The sequence below is a fragment of the Gallinula chloropus genome (assembly GCF_964237585.1).
Source record: "Gallinula chloropus genome assembly, chromosome: 28".
In the NCBI taxonomy this organism is placed as follows: domain Eukaryota; kingdom Metazoa; phylum Chordata; class Aves; order Gruiformes; family Rallidae; genus Gallinula; species Gallinula chloropus.
In genome coordinates, this window is record NC_140113.1 from 2,443,867 (window position 1) to 2,461,895 (window position 18,029).

Below are 18,029 nucleotides of genomic sequence, written 5' to 3' on the forward strand. Positions count from 1 at the left end.
AACAAAGGGAGTTTTGCAGGTGAAAGTAATATTCCCCCCCCCAGTGAATGGCTGCTGATGCTGTGGAAGCAATGCTAATGCAATTATTCTGCTGAATAAGTAGCTTGAGTGTCCTGCACAGTGCCAGAGTTTAGGCAGGTTTTAAAGGTTTTCCACAGAAACATCAGTCAGATGCCTTCAGCTTTGGAAGGTGACACCCAAGCAGCACAGCTACTACAACTGAGATTCCTCCCTAAAGAGATCTGAATCTCTCCTTACAGCCAAAAATGGTAACAAGGAGAAATCTGAGAGCAAACAGTGATCCTGTTCTCACAGAGAGAGAAGTTGGTGTGCAAATTCTGGTCTTTGCAGAAAGGGATGAACTTTTGCCCATAAGTCTTAAGTCATCAGACATAATGTGCTGTGTATTATGGGCTCTTCCCCCACAGACACTCACCTGAAGTCACAACCACCAGTGGGGTCATGGTGGCTGCATCCAGTTTGTGCTGGAGTCTGGGGGATGAATTGGCAAGTAGTCTCACCCATTATTTAGGGAGGTGTGGAATGAACCCAGTCCCAGCTTCTCCAGAGAATGGGCTCATGGCAATTGGGAAGCTGTTGAAGAGCATCTAAAAGCAACAGAGGCAACATTAAAACCAGGGGTCATATGCAACTCTGTACACAGACAGACTTAATACATGGTTAACTGCAGCCATGGAATGGGCAGGAGGATGCACCAGCTGAAAACCAAAACCTGAAGCCACAAGGAGAAGATCACAAAGTTCTACTCCTCCAGCAGAGTCCTCAGAAAGGGAGGCACAGCCCCTTCCTCCCCTTAAAGGAGGAGCTGCAGGCACCAAGCAAAAATGGGCTGTGCCCAGTAGGCAAATGGACCTGCCTGTCTGGAAAGTGGGGGCTTATCAGCAGGTCAGTGGTGATGGCCCAAGATATTGTAACTCCAATTGATCCTCAAGGACAATTAGTGAAGTTTTTAATAGATATGGGAGCACAGATTTCAGTATTAACATGGCAAAGAGTTAAGATCACTGGTGTGAACAGAGTGTGTGTGATGTGCCAAACCATGGGGGTTGATTTCTGCCTCTTGGGTGAGAAATGAATGGTGACTATTTGCTTTGCAATGAAAGATTATCATGAAAATATTCCAGGCTTTAAAAAATCCCTGGGCTAGTGGGGGGTGTCCCTGCCATGGCAGGGGTGGCACCAAGGAGTGGGTGGGGAAGAGTTGGGAGGGCCTTTCCCATCCAAACCAGTCCAGGGTTCTGTGAAAGGGATAGACAATGGCAGGACAAGGGGGATGGAGTGAAGCTGAAGAAGGGGAGGTTTAAATTAGATCTTAGGGGGAAGTTCTTTCCAGAGAGAGTGGTGAGGGGCTGGAACAGGCTGCTCAGAGAGGGGGTGGGTGCCCCATCCCTGGGGGTGTTCAAGGCCAGGCTGGATGGGGCCCTGAGGCCTGGAGGTTGGTGTCCCTGCCTGTGGCAGGGGGTTGGAGCTCTGTGACCCTTGGGGTCCCTTCCAGGGGTGATATAATTCTATGGAAGGGATGAAGCTGGACCCTGCTGAACAGCAGCGTGTGGTGGGTCCTTGGCTCAGCCATCCGTCCCACCCAGGTGCCACCACAGGGCCTGCAGGGCCTGTGCAGCCAACTAACGACCCGAGCCGGGTGTCGGGTCCCTGCTGAAGGCAGGAGGCACCGGGAGGGGTGGGAAATGAACTCCTGGCCCCGCTCCCCTGCCTGGCCAGTTCAGAAACCAGACGGGAGGTGGCGTGCAGCAGTCTGAACACGGCTACAGCCCAACTCCGGGCTGCTGAGTTCACCGCAGACCCCACAGCAGCCCCAGGGCTGGAGATGGAGAATAAACCTTCAGTGTTGGCCCCCTCGAAGGAGGAGGATGAAGAGAGGTTTGCCTTCACTCTGGAGGGAACACAGCCTACCTGTCACAGCCTCCCAGAGGGGTACACACTGGGTTTCACCCAGGTCTGTGGAAAGGCTCCCAGGGTTTGTGGGCAGCCCTCCTTCAGCCCCAAGATCGAGCCAGAACAGGCAACCTGCTTTCAGACAGCTGCTTTAAAATGGTGTGTGATGGGTTAAGGGCTCCAGGAAAGGGAAAAAAAGAAACAAAAGGAGGAATCTGTGTTCCCACCAGACTCTGCAGTATCTGCTGTGAGGAGTTAACCACAGGCAAGAGCCCCCAGTTCCTGCTGCTCTAGGAACCATCAGCATAACATCACCACGCTGCTAAGAACAGCTCAAGAACTACAGCAGGATTTACACTGATGAGCAACAACCAGTTGGGGACAGACAAGAGGCTCATCAAGCCAGCAGCCACTGGGAAGCTGCAGAGGGAGAGAGGCAAGGTGGCAGGACACACATTCAAACACGCTGAAGACCCAGTCAGAACCAGGAGTCAGTCCAGAAGGTAACACAGAACCCCCCAGGGTGTCATTCACTTGATTTATTTTATACAGCAGGTCTATAAATTCCTCCCATGGTGACAAGAGCTGTGCAAGCAATCAAGAGGATGAGCATTGGATGGGCTGGCCAGTGAAGTTCAGTTTGTTCACAGCTGGTTAGGGGAGTGAGAGGGACACCACAACCTGCTGCAGAATCTGCACTGGGCAGCTGGGGTTCCCCTCAGCGGACGGACGGCTCCAGAACACTCCACACCCAGCAGCACTTCTCCTGCAGTAAACACAAAGCAGTTGTTAGGCAGCACCTCCTGCCAAGGGCCACAGCAGCCAAAGGCCACAAGCTGCAACAGCCTCCAGTGCCTGGGTGAGTGGTTTCTGCTGGAGACACCCACACAGGCACAGCAGGCCTGGCATCTCTGGGGAAGGAATCACAGACCACCAGAGAAACACCTTCTTTCTCTATTATTATAATGTTTTATTATATATTTCTCTATAGAAATATATATTATATAATATATATCTTTCTCCATATAAATAGTATTATATATTTCTCTACAGACCCTGCAGATCTTCCCAGATGAGTGATGCACAAGGACACCTCAAACCAGACCATGTGCTGTGGTCTCAGGATGTGCCCATGCTCCTACCACTGGCTGAAACAATTTCCAAGAGCAGAAAGCCCTCACTAGGTAATTAATTGCCTTTGCATCACCTCAGAGCTTTTCTACTGACTCTTCCCTAAACATTTATGGTTCCCTGAGATTGCTACAAGTGCAGCTGCCTTTCAGGAACAGCTCCTCACATCCAAAGGTTTGTGATACATATTTTGAAAACCAGGAAGACACAGTAGACTGTTTAAACTGCAACAAGTGTCTCTGGAAAAACAGACTTATAAAAAGTACTAATGATTTGCTCTGTGACTTCCAGACTCACAGATTTCCCTATAAAACACTGTGCAGCTCAAAGCAAGTATCATCCTTCCATTTACAGCACTGAAATGTAACTGTTACCCTGACTGGAAGAGGGGAAAAAAAGGCTTGAGATGTTTCCTCTGGACCTTTTTTACAGCAACATCCTTTAATGCAAGGTAAAAATCCTCCTAACACCCTTCTACCTGGGACAAGGAACCAAAACCTTCTCACCCTGACTACTACACAGTTATGTGTCTAGAGAGCAGACAGCAGGTATAGTGCAGTTGCTGCTTTTGCTTTACAGATGGTCAGGTCTTCCAGAAGCTTCAGAACAGCCTTTCTCACACACAATCAGGGAGGGGGGAACCTGAGAAAGCCAGTTTTCCAGTGAATTTGTGGCACACAGTAACCAGCTCTAAACATTCAACTTACTGTTAGTTACAAGGAGCAGGAGGATGAATTTGCCCAGCAACAGCACTAACCCTGAGCTTGAAGCCCAAATCATAGAACCCCAGCCTGGTCTGGGCTGGAAGGGACCCCAAGAATCAGAGAGCTCCAACCCCCTGCCACAGGCAGGGCCACCAACCTCCAGGCCTGGAGCTACACAAGGTTGCCCAGGGCCCCATCCAACCTGGCCTTGAACACCCCCAGGGATGGATGGGGCACCCACCCCCTCTCTGGGCAGCCTGTTCCAGCCCCTCACCACTCTCTCTGCAAAGAACTTCCCCCTAAAATCTAATTTAAACCTCCCCTCCTTCAGCTTTAACCCATCCCCCTTGTCCTGCCATTATCTCCCCTTTGAACAAGCTGATTCCCCTCCTGTTCCTCTGCTCCCTCCAGGGACTGGGAGGCTGCAATGAGGTCCCCCCACAGCCTTCTCTTCTCCAGGCTGACCCAGCCCAGCTCCCTCAGCCTCTCTCCATAGGGGAGCTGCTCCAGCCCTCTGAGCATCTTTGTAGCTCCTCTGACCCCTCTCCAACAGCCCCACATCTTCCCTGTATTGGGGCCCCTGAACTTTTACCTGAACTTTAAGCAAAAATATCTGCCAGAAGTTCCAAATTGCCACATTCCCTTGTGGGAAACCCATTGCTTGCAAAGCAATCACATGGAACACAACCTTGTTCATATTTTATCCTTCAGGCAGCCTCTGAAGCCCCATATGGAAAATAAATCTGGAACAACCTAATTGGTTTAGACAAACAATATGACTGTGCCCTGGGCAAGCAGGATCCATCCACTGCTGTGTCCATGAGCCACTACTGCTTAAGCAAAGAGGTGCACAACAGAACTTACCATTAGAGGGAAGCTCAATCTTCAGTTTTGTACTTGCCACCGATGTAAGGGACATACTGAAGGACCAGCTTCCAGTCTGTGACCCATATTACACCAGTACCAGCCACAGCACCCCACGTAACCAGGGTGGGAGTCCTAAAGAAGAGACACACACACACTCACACGGGTAGGTGAAGCAGTGATAATGCTCCACTGTGAGAGGCCTGGCAAACAGTCAGCACCAAGGGCCTGGGAATGTCATTTCAGTCAAGAAAAGGGCTTGGCAGGAGAGGCTGGGATAGGCAAGAGCCGGCCCCTCGACCCCCCTGCCCCTGCACCAGCCCCTGTCCCAGCCCGTGACCCTGTCCCAGCCCTGGTCCCGGTCCCTGCCCCTGTTGCAGCCCCAGCCCCTGTCCCAGTCCCTGCCCCAGCCCCTGTCCCAGCCCCTGCCCCTGTCCCGTCCCAGCCCCAGCCCCAGCCCCTGCCCCTGCCCCCTGCCCCCTGCCCCCAGCCCCCAGCCCCCTGCCCCCTGCCCCCAGCCCCCTGCCCCCTGCCCCCAGCCCCCTGCCCCCTGCCCCCTGCCCCCTGCCCCCAGCCCCCAGCCCCCAGCCCCCTGCCCCCTGCCCCCAGCCCCCTGCCCCCTGCCCCCTGCCCCCTGCCCCCTGCCCCCTGCCCCCTGCCCCCTGCCCAGCCTCACCAGTTCTGGACGAGCTGCGCGTAGCGCGGCCCCAGCAGCCTGCCCAGCATCCCGCCGCCTCAAAGTCACCCCGCCTGCGCCTGCGCGGGCCGCGCCGCCGCGCCGCAAAGGACCCCGCGGTGCGCGGGGCTGCCCTCGGCGCTGCCTGAGGCGGGCGGCGTTGCCGTGACAACCCGTCCCTCACGGCGCCCAGCCCGGCCCGGAGGGGACGCGGCCCGGGGCGGTGGAGCCGTGCCCGGTGGAGCCGGGCCCCTGTCCCGCAGCCTCCCTGGTGCTCCTCAGCCAAGGCGGAGCCGCAGCCCGGCGCTTTCCTGCGGGGCGCCCCGAGCGCGGGGCCGGGCTGCGGGGCCGAAATTCCCGCCCCGCTCCAGCCGCAGCTCAGCGTCCCGCAGCCGAGCACCGGGACCCGGCGTGGGGCCTGTTGTCAACATCCCGAGCCACGGAGTCCCCAGGCTGGAACAGACCTTTGGGGTCATCGAGTCCAACCGTTCCCATCCCGTGCTGAACCAGATCCCTGAGCACCTCATCTCCCCTTTTTTAAACACCCCCAGGGAAGGTGACTCAGCCTCTCCCTGGGCAGCCTGTTCCAGCCCTGACAGCTCTGCCAGGGAAGAACTTTTCCCTCCCATCTGCTCTGACCCTGCCCTGGGGCAGCTTGAGCCCATTGCCCCTTGTCCCATCTCCTGTCCCCTGGCTGAAGAGACCATCGCCCACCTCTCTGCACCCTCCTGGCAGGGCAGGGGAGGTGGGGAGAAGGTCTCCCCTCAGCCTCCTCTTCTCCAGGCTCAACACCCCCAGCTCCCTCAGCTGCTCCTCAGAGGATTTGCCCTCCAGCCCCTTCCCCAGCCTGGTTGCCCTTCTCTGGACTCACTCCAGGACCTCAATGTCCTTCTGATGGTGAGGAGCCCAGAACTGGACCCAGCACTCAAGGTGCAGCCTCCCCAGTGCCCAGTCCAGGGGCACAATCCCCTCCCCAGCCCTACTGGCCACACTATTCCTGACACAAGCCAGGATGCCATTGGCTTTCCTGGCCCCTGGGCACACTGCTGGCTCATACTCAGCCTGCAGTCACCCAGCACCCGCAGGTCCTTCTCTGTCTGACAGCTCTCCAGCCAGTCTCCCCCAGCCTGTAGCACTGCCGGGGGTTGTTAATGTCCCAAAATCCAGCTCCGATTTTGTCTCACCAGAGCACAGAACAACCCTCTTCACCTCCTGCTGCCCCACTGACCTGACACCACACTTCACACCGACGGCTCGAACGTTTCTTGGCCTGGCTGCCAGCAGGTCGACCTGGCTTCCTGACCCATGCAGGCTCCTGGGCTCGTTCCACGAGCTGTTTCCCCGCCGCCCACACACCAGCTGGTGCACGGGGACGTCAGGCAGGAGCTTCATGACGTGTGTTCCTGTGGGAAGCCGGTGCCTCTGCCATAGCCACGGTGTGACCATGTGTATGGTGGGGAAAGTCAGCTTGGGGAACAGGCTCCATGCAGTTCTTAGTATCTGTTTAGGCCCATGGAGTGACACACACAGAGGGAAGCTGCAGCTTCCACTTTGCAGTTGAAGGTTTCCTGGTGTCCTACAAATAAACTCTTAAAAACAAAAGGCAAAATAACTCAAAGCTCAGAAAACAACAACAACCAGCTCCATGCTTAGCTTCAGGAGAGCCTTGGTGGTTTGAAGACAGTCTGGGGGAGGGAGGTGTATCCTCCTGCTTCACCCCAGTCAGGGCAGACTGGGAAAGGCCCAGTAACATCACCAATCTGGTTGTAGCGACTCATCCTTTCCATACATTTTGTTGTCATCTGCAGTTCAAGCACCGTGCAAAGGGACTTGCACTCTGCTCTGGACACCAGGCTGCAGTGCCACGTGTGCTCCTCCCCAGCAGAAGCTCCTCTAAGGAGACAGGAGAACAAAGCCTGAGTCCTGGAGGTGAGCTGCCACCGGGCCTGAGGGTCACTCTCTTCTCTTGGCAACTTCTGTGGCACAGGTTTCATTTGAGTTTCTGAAGCAGAGAGGGTGGGCAGCGAGCCTGGCTGTCCAGAGCTGCCCCAGGGACACCAGGTAACACCAGTGTTTGCCCACAGGACCTGACTGGCTCATCCCAGCTCTCGACTCATCTCCACGGAGAAAATAGTTCACCCAGGAACCTCCAGCTCTGGGTCAGCTGGTGGCCACAGCTCAGGTCTTGGGTGGGTTGTTCTCAGCAGCTCCTGGGTGTTGCTCCTTGTTCCTGCCCTCACCTGCTCTCTCTCCCTTCTCTGGATGTTGGTTTCTTGGTGCTCCACCCGTCCTGGTCCTGCTAGGGGTGCGTGGCTGCCCTCCTCACCCTGAGCATGCTCCTCACCCCCAACCCTGTCAGCTCACATCACCAGTTTCTCCATAACTGAGGTGTTTGGTGTTGTTTGGCTTATCCAGGCCTGTCCTGGCGTTTAGCCTGCCCCAGGGAGAACAGCACACGGGCTCTGCACTGGCTCTGGCCTCATGGCACTGCAGCCCCCAAGGCTGGACTAGCTCTTCTGCATGGGAAACAACCCCTGTGAGGAGGGAATGAAGGCAAAGAGGATGAGGTGAGGCACATCAGTCCGGACAAGGAGCCACAGAATTGTAAGGACCATCACTTGGTGCAGCTCAGGGAAGGGCAGGGCACTACCTCAGAGCTGGCTCTGCAGAGAGCAGAGCAGCCTGGGCACAGGGAGATTTAACCAGCCACCCTGAGAGCCACCGCTCAGTGTTTGTCCGGAGTGGCCCCTGGCTGGAAATACACCTGAAGGAGGAGGTGCCTTCAGGCAGCATCTTCTTTGGCCCCAGGGTCTTGGAAAGGGTTCCCAAGGGCTCAGTGCTCACCAGCAGCTGCATATCAAGGGTTTCCCCCAAAAGGAGCTGCTAACATGCTGGGTGAGCTGCTGGGTGAGCTAGAGACAGAGGGGCTGACCCACCCACTGAAACTGCAGGGCTGGAGCCAGGGAGCTACTGGCTGATGGGAGGACAACACCTTGGGGACCAGCCTGGAGGATGAGGGCAGGGAGAGCCCAGCGTGGTGCAGCACACCAGGCGGTTCAGCCAGGGCACAGGTGAGAAGCTGTGGGGCTGGGCTGGCTCCAGCCCATTCCTGCAGAGTTGAAAAGCTCTTTAAAAAACACTCTGCCACCTTGTCTCCACCCTTCCCAGTCTGTGCTGGGCTCCTGGTCCAGGCTGGGTGCATCTGACCCTATTTCCATCTCACCCTCACTGGGTGCTCTCCAGGGCAGAGCAGATGCTGTGACATCCCCTCTTCCCAGCCGAGCAGGGGCTGCGTCTCCATCACCAACCTCTCCAGCAATAAAAACTCACAGACTCACAGAGCTGTAGGGGTTGGAAAGGAGCTCCAGATCATCGAGTCCAACCCCCTGCCCAAGCAGCTCCCTAGGACAGAATGAAGACAAGATCCCTGCCATGTGTAACCCATGCTGAAAGCACACTGCCTGGTGGGCACAGCACCCAGAGAGGTGCTGAAGAGCCCCACTGACCTCAGCAGAGGGACAGAAGCTGTGCACAGTCTCTGAAAACCCATTCCATCCTTTTTTTTTTCTTGGTTTTCTGTTTTTTTTTAGTACAAGGTAAAACCTTTATTACAACTTTCCATTCATAGGTATACAGTATCTGAAAGACAGATATGGGGAAGAAGTAATATTGTTATAAAATGTCACATTTATTGCTACATTACTGTTATATACAGGACAGTTCTCAAAATCTACTTTAAAAAAGTTAGGATTATTTAAAAATTCCAAATAATCCAGCCAGCTGTTTTGACACTTGTATAAAATTATTTAAAAAAATGAAAACAATTCATATCTTGAGGCACTCAGAAACACAATTTTATCCCCCAATTGTGATTCATTTCAGAGAACAACGCATTTCCCCACCCCCAAATACTTTATTTTTTTTTCTTTTTTATTTATCTTCTTTTTTTTTTCTGCTGGGTTAGGCATATATATATATATTTACTATATATATAGTTCAAAACTATAATGTGTATCTGATTTAAGAACAAGGATTTCAGCCACTTAAGTACATCTGGATTTACAGGTAGGCAGCATAAACATCAAAAAGCAAGGACCAATTTTATTTAGTTATTTATTTTTCTTTTAAAGGCCAAAAAAAACCAACAAAAAAAAAAAAAAAGAAAAACCACCCAAAAACTTTCTACGGGGTTAAAAATAAATCAACTTCCACAGGCATCTCCCACCTGCTCTCCCACCCCCCCCCCACCCTGTCCTACAAAAATATATAGAAAGAGCAACTCAGAAATGTCTCTCCCCCCCCCCCAACCTCCCCCCCAACCCCGACCCCAGGAGCTGGAGCCCTCGGTGGAAAACAGGTTGTTCCCTGCAGACCCCAAGGTCGCAGCGTGTGGTTGGGGTCACCCCTGCTCGGCTTCAGCAGGCGCCTTGGGAATTGCTCCTCTCCTGGCCACTGCTGGAAGGAGGGGATGTGGGTTTCACCCCCTCTCCTGCCCCTTTCCCTCCCGGAGAAGCCCCACGGTACAGGGTTTTGCTCCAAAGCTGGTGGGTTTCAAGTGATTTGGGAAGACGTGGCACTGGGAAGGGGAAGCGTGATGCCAGGGGCTGCCCTGGGGGTGATGTCAGGGGCTGCCCACGGCCCAGGGCTGCATTCGGCGACAGGCCTTGGTACCCAGGACACCCCGTTTCCAAGCACAACCCCCTTTTGCTCCCCTGTAGCTGCACCGTGCCGAGGTGTAACAGGCTGTGAGATGTGTTCCCTCTCCTTCCAAGGCCGGGGGTGCCTGGGGGACTGGGCTGGGCACAGCGAGGCCTGAGGAGCAAGAGGCGCAGGAAGGCAGAGGGAGGGGAAGGCCGCAGTGCAGGCCCATGGCATGGCCGCCTCTCGCCCCCCAAGGCTGGAACGCAAGATGGACATGCAGGAGGTTTGGCAGCAAGGACCCCGCTGTCCTGAGACCCTTGTCGTCCACATTCAGCTCGCCTGGGAGTCCCCAGGCAAAGGCACTGCGACTGCTGGCTCTCCCCAAGGGACCAAGTGGCCCGATGGAACCCCTGCCCGGAGCACCGGGCAGCGGGGCAGGGAGAGGCGGCCGTGCCATGGGACCCACCCACAGCACCCACCTCCAAATCCACCTCCCACCAAGAGCTGCCGGCACAGCTCTGCCCCACTGTAAAGAGCAGGAGGGGAAACAGCTCAGAGGTGCTGGCTGAGAGACCAGGCAGTGCAGGAGGAAGGGAAACACACGCCCGCGAAGGGAGAGCGGCCAGGCCAAGCCCGAGGCTCAGACATCACAGAGCTGTCAGTAACGAGGCGGGATGCAGCTTCTCTGCTCAGGGGCACTGGGGAGACAGTGTGAGATGAAGGATGCTGGCAGCGAGCAGCCAGGCATCTAGCAGAAGGCACAGGAGGGTGAAGGGTGTGCGGAGGAGCCCCAGGACCAGGCCTCACCCCCTCCAGTTCAGCAGCGCTCAGCTCCTGCAGCACAAGGTGAAAGGGGTGTCCCTGCTGTCTTACCTGCCTCCTAACCACCCCCCACCCCCCAGCTCCAGGGCACAGGCCTTGGAATGCTTGTGGAGCTGCTGGACCCTGAGAACAGCTGGGAGTGGGAACTGAGCAGTCACGGGCAAGAGCGGCGAGGAAGGGCTGGGCTGGGATCTGGAGACCATGAGGAGAGGGGAAAAGGGGTTGCATAGGATTCAACAGGGCAAAGACCTTGTGCAAGCTCGTGGTACGGAAAACAGGTCTTGCTATTGCTGGTGTTGAGCAGGAATGGGGGGACCCAGGGGGCACGGCTCGCTCCAGGTTAGCCAGCACCACTCCTTGGGGGCTGGTGGCTTGTCCTGGCCCGACTCCAGCACTAGCTCTGCTTCACCTCCCCACGCTCAGCTCCGGCCCAGGCTGGCCCTGAGCAACCAACACCACAGGCAGCACAACCTGCGAGGTGGCAACAGGCTCCACCGGCACTGAAGTTGGCAGCTTCCCCACGGGCTCTAAGCCCAGGGATGAGAGAGGGTTGGGGGTTCCCAAAACCTCCTGTTTCTCAACGCCCCCCCCTGCCCTTTCCTACCAAAGGGGAGGATGTGCTGAACCGCCCAGCAAGAGCCACAGAGCACGTGTGGGAGATGCAAAGCACCTTGGGGAGTGGCTTCTGCACTGAACCTGAACTTGCAGACTCCTGGGGAAATCCCAGCCCGAGTCTGTCCTTCCTGTTCAGTCGCTACGGGGCAGCGAGTGTGAAACCTCGAGGAAAGCGGCTCGTGGCCCACACACGGGACACAGGAGGGTTCACACCTGCCTTTTTCTGCTGAAGAGAAGCCCCCACTGCAGAGCAGGGCAGCTGGACCCCCGGCAACAGCACACACAGGAGGGGCAGCAAGCTGTCCCCACCTCACAGGGCTGGCATGGACCTGCTCCCAAGAGCCAGATCCTGGGGAACGCAGCTAACTCTCCTGCCCCAATCCCTGCTCAAGCACTGCTACACCCTGTGCTCCCACACAGAGCTCAGTGCTGACAGGAGGGGCATGGATAGGGATCCAGAAGTCCCTGATCCCTCCTGCCAACACACCTCTGCAGGATCCCGGCATAAGCTGTACCAGCAGGGGAGCAGGAGGTGTTGGCAAAGAGCTGGGGCTAAGCACAAGCCGTGCAGTTGCTCTGCTGTCAGTGGGTCTGACTGGTGGGTCAGAGGCGAGGGAGCGACTGCCAAAGCAGGGGATGGCTGGAATTCTGCTCCCTGGGGTGCGCTGGCACAGGCGGCGCGGCTGTGAGCAGCACCAGGCGGGCTCCCACCACCTCCCGCCGATGCCGAGCGCCGTCGGTACAAGACCATGAAAGGTTTTGGTCTCTGGGAGGCTGCAGCTGTTTTGCTCTGGGGCAAAAGCAGGTGGAGAGCGAGAGAAAGAACAAAACCCTGCCATTTTTACTGCTAATAAAGCAAACTGAATTCCAGACACTCCCCAGCACGTGGTGGCACGCACGGCTCTCGGCGGGGGACGTGCAGGGGGAGGAAAGAGGAGGACCCTTGGGGTACAGACCCCAGGACTGGCCCCCTCTTTGATGTAGCTCAGCTACCACAGCCTGGGATAAGGGAAACTAGAAAACAGAGGGGAAGGCGGCCTCTCCCCGATTCCCTATCTGAGAAAGCTTTGGGGGGGGTGGGCTCTGTGCCCCCCAATGCTGAGGGGCACACAGCGCTGGAGAACCCCATGCAGGCAAGGCTGAGAGAGGAAGCAGAGAACTAAATGCCACCCACTGGTGACACCTCTGTGCAGGATCCCTGGGGGACAGAGAAGCAAGTCTGGGGAGGAAAGCGATCCATACGACTGCAGAGTGGAACATCAGCACAGGCACAGCACCACCAGCCCCCAGCACCACACGTGGCTGCTGGAGGAACCAACATCTCCTCAAACCCTGGCACCTGGCGGGGATGTTTATGCTCAAGGACCTTTGCAAGATGTCAGTGGGTTCTGCTGTCAAGAGAACAGTGTCTAAGCCACCTGAATGCAGATGAAAAGTCCCATCTCTGTCCCGATGGCTGGTGTTTTGGGGGTGATGGGACAGGGCTCCCCCAGCCTGGAGCGCATCGGCCACGACTCACAGGGATGGAGGAGGTCAGCAGAATTTTGAACAAATCATAGATCTTCTCAGCTTTCCAATTTTGTTGAGTTTTCGGGTTTTCCTTTCAGTCCAGCTGTTCGTGGCTGCCACCTCAAATTCCTCTTGCAAAATCAAAGCGCTGGGGAAGCATTTTGGGATTTTTTTCTGTGTGGTTTCAAGCTTCCAGGGCTGGGGCATTGCTCCATCCCACCCCATCCCAGGGCAGTGGCACCCAGCCAGTAGAAAACACAGAGCAGGGAGCGCCCTGAGCCCTCCCAGCCCCAGCACCGTCCTGCTGACGGGGCAGAAATGCTCCTGGGATGAAGCTGCTTTGTAGAGGCTGCAGAAAGCAGCTCCCTGCTCCCCAATTCCTACCCCAGAGCATGAATCAGGGTTGTCTGAGTGTCTGAACGCTGCCATGGAGGGACACTGTCCCCAGACTGAACTTGTTCCACCATATGAAGTACAACCCGACCCAGGAGGACGCTTCAGGAAGACGTGGCTTTTGCTGCAAGGGAGCTGCTCCATGATGGGGCAAGGAGGAAAACCTCACCTGTCTCACACAGCCAGGTGCTTCCACAGGCAGGAGAACCCAAGGGAGGGAAGGGTGACATTAACCTGGCAAGCTAATTAGGCTGAAACATGTCTGTTGACACAGGTGAGAATGGCCAGGACCAGAGCCACCGGCCTGTCCTTCCCCACCTCCCTGGGGACAGAGCTGGAGGCTGTGCTGGTCTCAGGGCTCACCACACAGAAGGGATGTGGGAGCAGTGGGGCTGTGGGCAGGGAAAGCCAGGAGCATGTCAAAGCCTCAGAGCTGTGGTTGGACCTTGCAGAGTCCAGGGCAGGGCCACGGGCAGCAGGGAGAGTCCCACAGCACTCCTGAGTGGCTCTGGAGGGGCTGAGGAATGGCAGCTGGGTGGAAGGGGGAGATGAGCCGCTTCCAGCAGACTCTGCTGGAGCATGAAACACAGCCAGGAGCAGAGAGGAGCTCCAGGTGGGACTGCTGAGGTGCCACAGGACCTCATCCTGTTCACCAGTCCTTCCCTCTCCCCATGACAAATACAGCTGTCCCAGGAGCTTAGGCCAGAGACGTACCCCACTGCCAGGGGTCCTGCTGTACCCCCTGTCCCCACATCCCCCCCAGGCCAGCACCTGTGCCCCAGGAGCTATCCTGCCTGCTGGACATCTGCAAGGTGGATCTGGGCAGCATCCAGCCCTTGTCCCAATGCCTTACAAACACTGCTGGGATGGATCTAACATCCCCTGGGAAGAACGGGGCACAAAATGTTTCAGAATGGGAAGGAGAGGGAAGAAACAGGAATCAATTCCTGGTGGAGGCTTTTCTGTTCTCAGCTCCAGAATGGCTGCTGCAGCTCAGCACCACTGGGCACCTCTCTGTTTCCTCTTGCCTTTCCAGGGCACCTTGCCATGCAGCACCCTGCCATGCAGCACCCTGCCATGCAGCACCTTGCCATGCAGCGGGGCTCTGGGTGTCTTCCTCCTGCTGAGCAGAGCGGTCTGGAGCGATGCTGGGAAGGCCTCAGAGTGAAATCTCTGGCCCAGCTTGCTGCAGGACAGGCACTTGCTGCTCCCCTCCTTTCCTGCACAGAGAGGAGCCCACGTGCAGGTGACAGCAGCCACTCCATCCCCACAGCCAGGCGGGCAGCACACTGAGCTGACTTTGCCTCCGAAGATGCTCTGGAGATCCAGCAGCAGGAGAAGGTGGGGTGTGAAACCACCCCCCACCCCAGCCCTGCAGCGTTTTGCACTTCTGATGGTGGTGGCTTCCTGGGGAGAAGGTGTGTGGAGATGTGGATCTCGCTGCTGCTTGCTGAGGGCTGCACTGAGCTGCTCCCTTCCTGCCGCCTTGGGCTCTGCTGCCAACATCCTCCAGTCCATCTGCTGCAAGGGGGCTGAGCACGGTGTCCCGGGGCTGCCTCTGCTCCACTCAGCTCTACCTCTTCCCAGTCCTCCAGCTTTGTTCAGTTGGTCTTTGTTCAATGCTGCCCCTGGAAGTGCCTCTGATGACAGCTGTGTGCTCAGACGCATGGGCAAGAGGCACCATCCTCTGCCCTGGGCTTTCCTCTTGCATCCGTGTTGCTGCTTTGCTTACCTTGAGAGCACCCCAGTCCCTCAGTTCTCTTCCACCCCCCGAGCTGCTCTCCTGGCAGCTTGTCCTCCCCAACACAACACTCCAGGTCAGCCACGAGGAATCTCCTCTCCCAGGTGGGACTGCAGCCTCTGGGATCCTCCAGACACAAAGCAAACCTCACAGACCCGTGATGGACCCGGGTCACCTCCCGGGAGGAGCGGGAGCACCGCTGAGGGACACTGCTGCCAACTTGCTTTGCTGTTGAACTTCCTTTTCCCAAATCACAAGTGGCCAAAGCAACAAGATGGGGAATTCAGCACATGAGTTTGTGTTTGTTTTACAATGGAAGGTACAAGCCAGGCGAAGGAAGAACATCCCCTCGCTGCGGCTACATTCGCTTTTAGTGGCTTTCAGAGCCCAATCTGAGAATTCCTCTCTTTATATCCAGTCTCTCTTAATACAATTTTAATATTCTGGTTGATCCTAAAGATGCAACGTTAACTATAGAAACAGCAGCAGAAAAGCGTGGGGGGGGGGGGTACAAGACAAGTTTGTTTGTTTGTTTTTATACAAAAAAAAAAAAAAATTCCTTTTCCTTGCTTACAAAACATATGCAAAAGAAGCTAAAAAAAACCCAAAACAAACCCCAAAGGCATTGCTATTTGTTCTACATAAAAAATCTCATAACTAATGTTCTTTTTTTTTTTTGTATTTTTCTTTTGTTTTTTGTTTTTGTTTTTGTTTTTGTTTTTTTTAAAAAAGAAATATCAAGCTTAGGCACAATTTTGCTGCTGGCTGCTTGTGAACAAGCCAAGAGAACACGCCACCCCCTCCTAACTGAGTGATATGTATTGACTGTTCCGCACTTTATACTTAAGGCAATTTTTTTTTGTTTTGTTTGTTTTCTGTTTTTTGACAAAAAGTGGGTTTTTTCCACCCCCCTTACGTCATGCCAGGAGCCGTCACGTGTGTCAGTATGAGCAGGACTAAAGTTTATGGGTGGAGAAGGTTTTGCAGGTCACACCGCGGGTTTTTCTTCCTACAGATCTCTCTATCCAGAGGAACAAAAAGATCTACGAATAAAAAACAAACCAAAAGCCCCAAGTGAGAGAAACCCCCGTGAGAACAGGACGCTGATCCCCGCGGCGGCGCCGCCAGCGCCTGGTGCCACAGCCTCAGCTCTGCCAAGTCAGCCCTGAGGGCTGGCCCAGAGCCCAGACACCTTGTGTAGCTCCTGGCCTGGAGGTTGGTGGCCCTGCCTGTGGCAGGGGGGTTGGAGCTCTGTGATCCTTGGGGTCCCTTCCGACCCAGACCAGGCTGGGATTCTATGATTCTATGACACAGGCTCGCTGTTCTGCTCACACACTGGCTCTGCCTTTTTTTCCTCTTTCTTTTTTCCTTCATTTTCCTTTTTTTTCCCCCTTTTTCTTCCCTTTTCCCCCCTTTATTTTTCCATCTTTTATTTTTCTTCTTCTTTTCTCCCCCTGTCCCAGGGCAGCCCCAGGCACCCAGCAGCACAGGGGATGTCAGTGGCCATGGCCCCCTCCATGCACTCCGGGGCGGTGGGTGCCACAGGCTGAGGCATTGCAGATCCCCACAGGGGACCCTTGCTGACCTCTCCCGGATCTGCTCAATCCCCCACTGACACCCCACATGACCCCTGGCCAAGAGGGGGTTCCCTTAAAAACAGGGATGGCCATCCCATAAGGCCACCGGGCAAAGGACCTGGTGGCTTCCGACAGCCAACTGGGGCAAGGCTGGGGGGTGCAGACCAGGGCTGATCTGGTTCAGGGTGAGGAGAGCACCGAGCCCCCTGTCCCTGCCTAGGGCTGCAGCTCTCCTACAGGGCAGAGGCTCTGGGTGGCCACTGATGAGCAAACACCACCTTATGAGGGTAGATTTGGAAGGACACTGCCTGGTGCTGAATGAGCAGGGCTGAGCTACCGAAGCGGCACGTGGGACCTTGCAGTGGGGTGTTGGGATCACCGGGCCGGGGGGACGATACCTTTACATGTGTCCAACAGGATTGTGACCATCTCCTAGACCAGGATGTGAAGCTGAAAGTGTCATCTGGGGATCTCCTACCACTCCGGACACTTTCTCCTCTTCCCGACGCTTCAAGCAGGCCGCTTTGGGGTTCAGATTGCGCTCTAGGCCAAAAACAGCAAGGGAGGGAGGGAAGGAGGGAGGGAAGCAACCTCAGTCTGGGCAACAGCATCCATCGCGCACGGCAGCAGCATCCCACAGAGAGTGAGGACAGAGTCCCAGGACAGACAGACAGACAGACGGGACCACGCAAGGAAACGACCTCAGGGTGAGCTGCTCTTTGCCTGCTGCTCCTTGCAGTGGCTGCTGTAACTTGGCCAGACCCCTGCCAGAGCAAAAGCCCACGCCCGGGGGGAAACCCCAAGCCAGATTGAACACGTGCTGCTGACAGACACCCCCCAGTGCCCTGGGAATCCAGGACTGAGTTTTCCAAAGCTGCTGAATGGGATCCAGGTACCAAATTCCCATGAAGAACCGTTGAGGGGAGATGGAGTGGTCTCCAATCCACCCCAGGGCCAGGACTTTGGAAAGCTCAGCCCGCAGCACCCAAGGGTGCCACCGCTGACACAGACACACAACCTCACACAGAAAGCAGGAGTCACAGGAGATGCCCAGGCACGCAGAGAATGAGGGGGTGAGGAGAGGGGGGTGTGTGAGGAAGAGAAAAGCCCCGAAATGCACCTGCCAGCTGTTACCATACCTCGTACTTGCTGCTCCAGGCCCAGAATGACCTGCACCGCTTGCTGTAGGATGATCAGTTTGGTCTGTGCTTTGTCCGTTTTTAAGTGCATCTGACACATGCGTCCCAGTTCTTTAAAGGCCTCGTTAATGTCCCGCACGCGCACCCTTTCCCTGGCGTTATTGGCCATTCTCCTCTCCCGGTCCCTCAGATCTTTGTCCTCCAGTGACAAGGCCTCGTCTGTACTGCTGGGTTCATAGCACCACAGGGATTAATTAGTCAGGGGGGTGGTACCAAGGAGGAGGAGGGGGGGGGCTATACGTT

At 55.8% G+C, this 18,029-nt stretch overlaps 2 protein-coding genes across 2 annotated transcripts in view; both read right to left on the reverse strand.

The window, feature by feature from the left end:
* Positions 1-2,438: 2,438 nt before the first annotated feature.
* UQCR11 (ubiquinol-cytochrome c reductase, complex III subunit XI) lies at positions 2,439-5,339 on the reverse strand (the record flags this gene model as incomplete). The annotated part of the gene is made up of 3 exons (XM_084276187.1): positions 2,439-2,680; positions 4,614-4,748; positions 5,290-5,339. The coding sequence occupies 2 exons, from the start codon at positions 5,337-5,339 to the stop codon at positions 4,628-4,630; spliced, it is 171 nt and encodes a 56-aa protein (XP_084132313.1). The 3' UTR covers positions 2,439-2,680; positions 4,614-4,627.
* Positions 5,340-14,281: 8,942 nt separating this feature from the next.
* The window catches only part of TCF3 (transcription factor 3), a 72,669-nt gene continuing 68,921 nt past the window's right edge, over positions 14,282-18,029 (reverse strand). Inside the window, exons 18-19 of the mRNA XM_084276188.1 lie at positions 16,986-17,130; positions 14,282-16,053 (exon numbers count right to left, since the gene is read on the reverse strand). Of these exons, the coding sequence (XP_084132314.1) occupies positions 16,988-17,130 (143 nt within the window). The 3' untranslated portion in view covers positions 14,282-16,053; positions 16,986-16,987. The remainder of the gene's footprint in view (positions 16,054-16,985; positions 17,131-18,029) is intronic.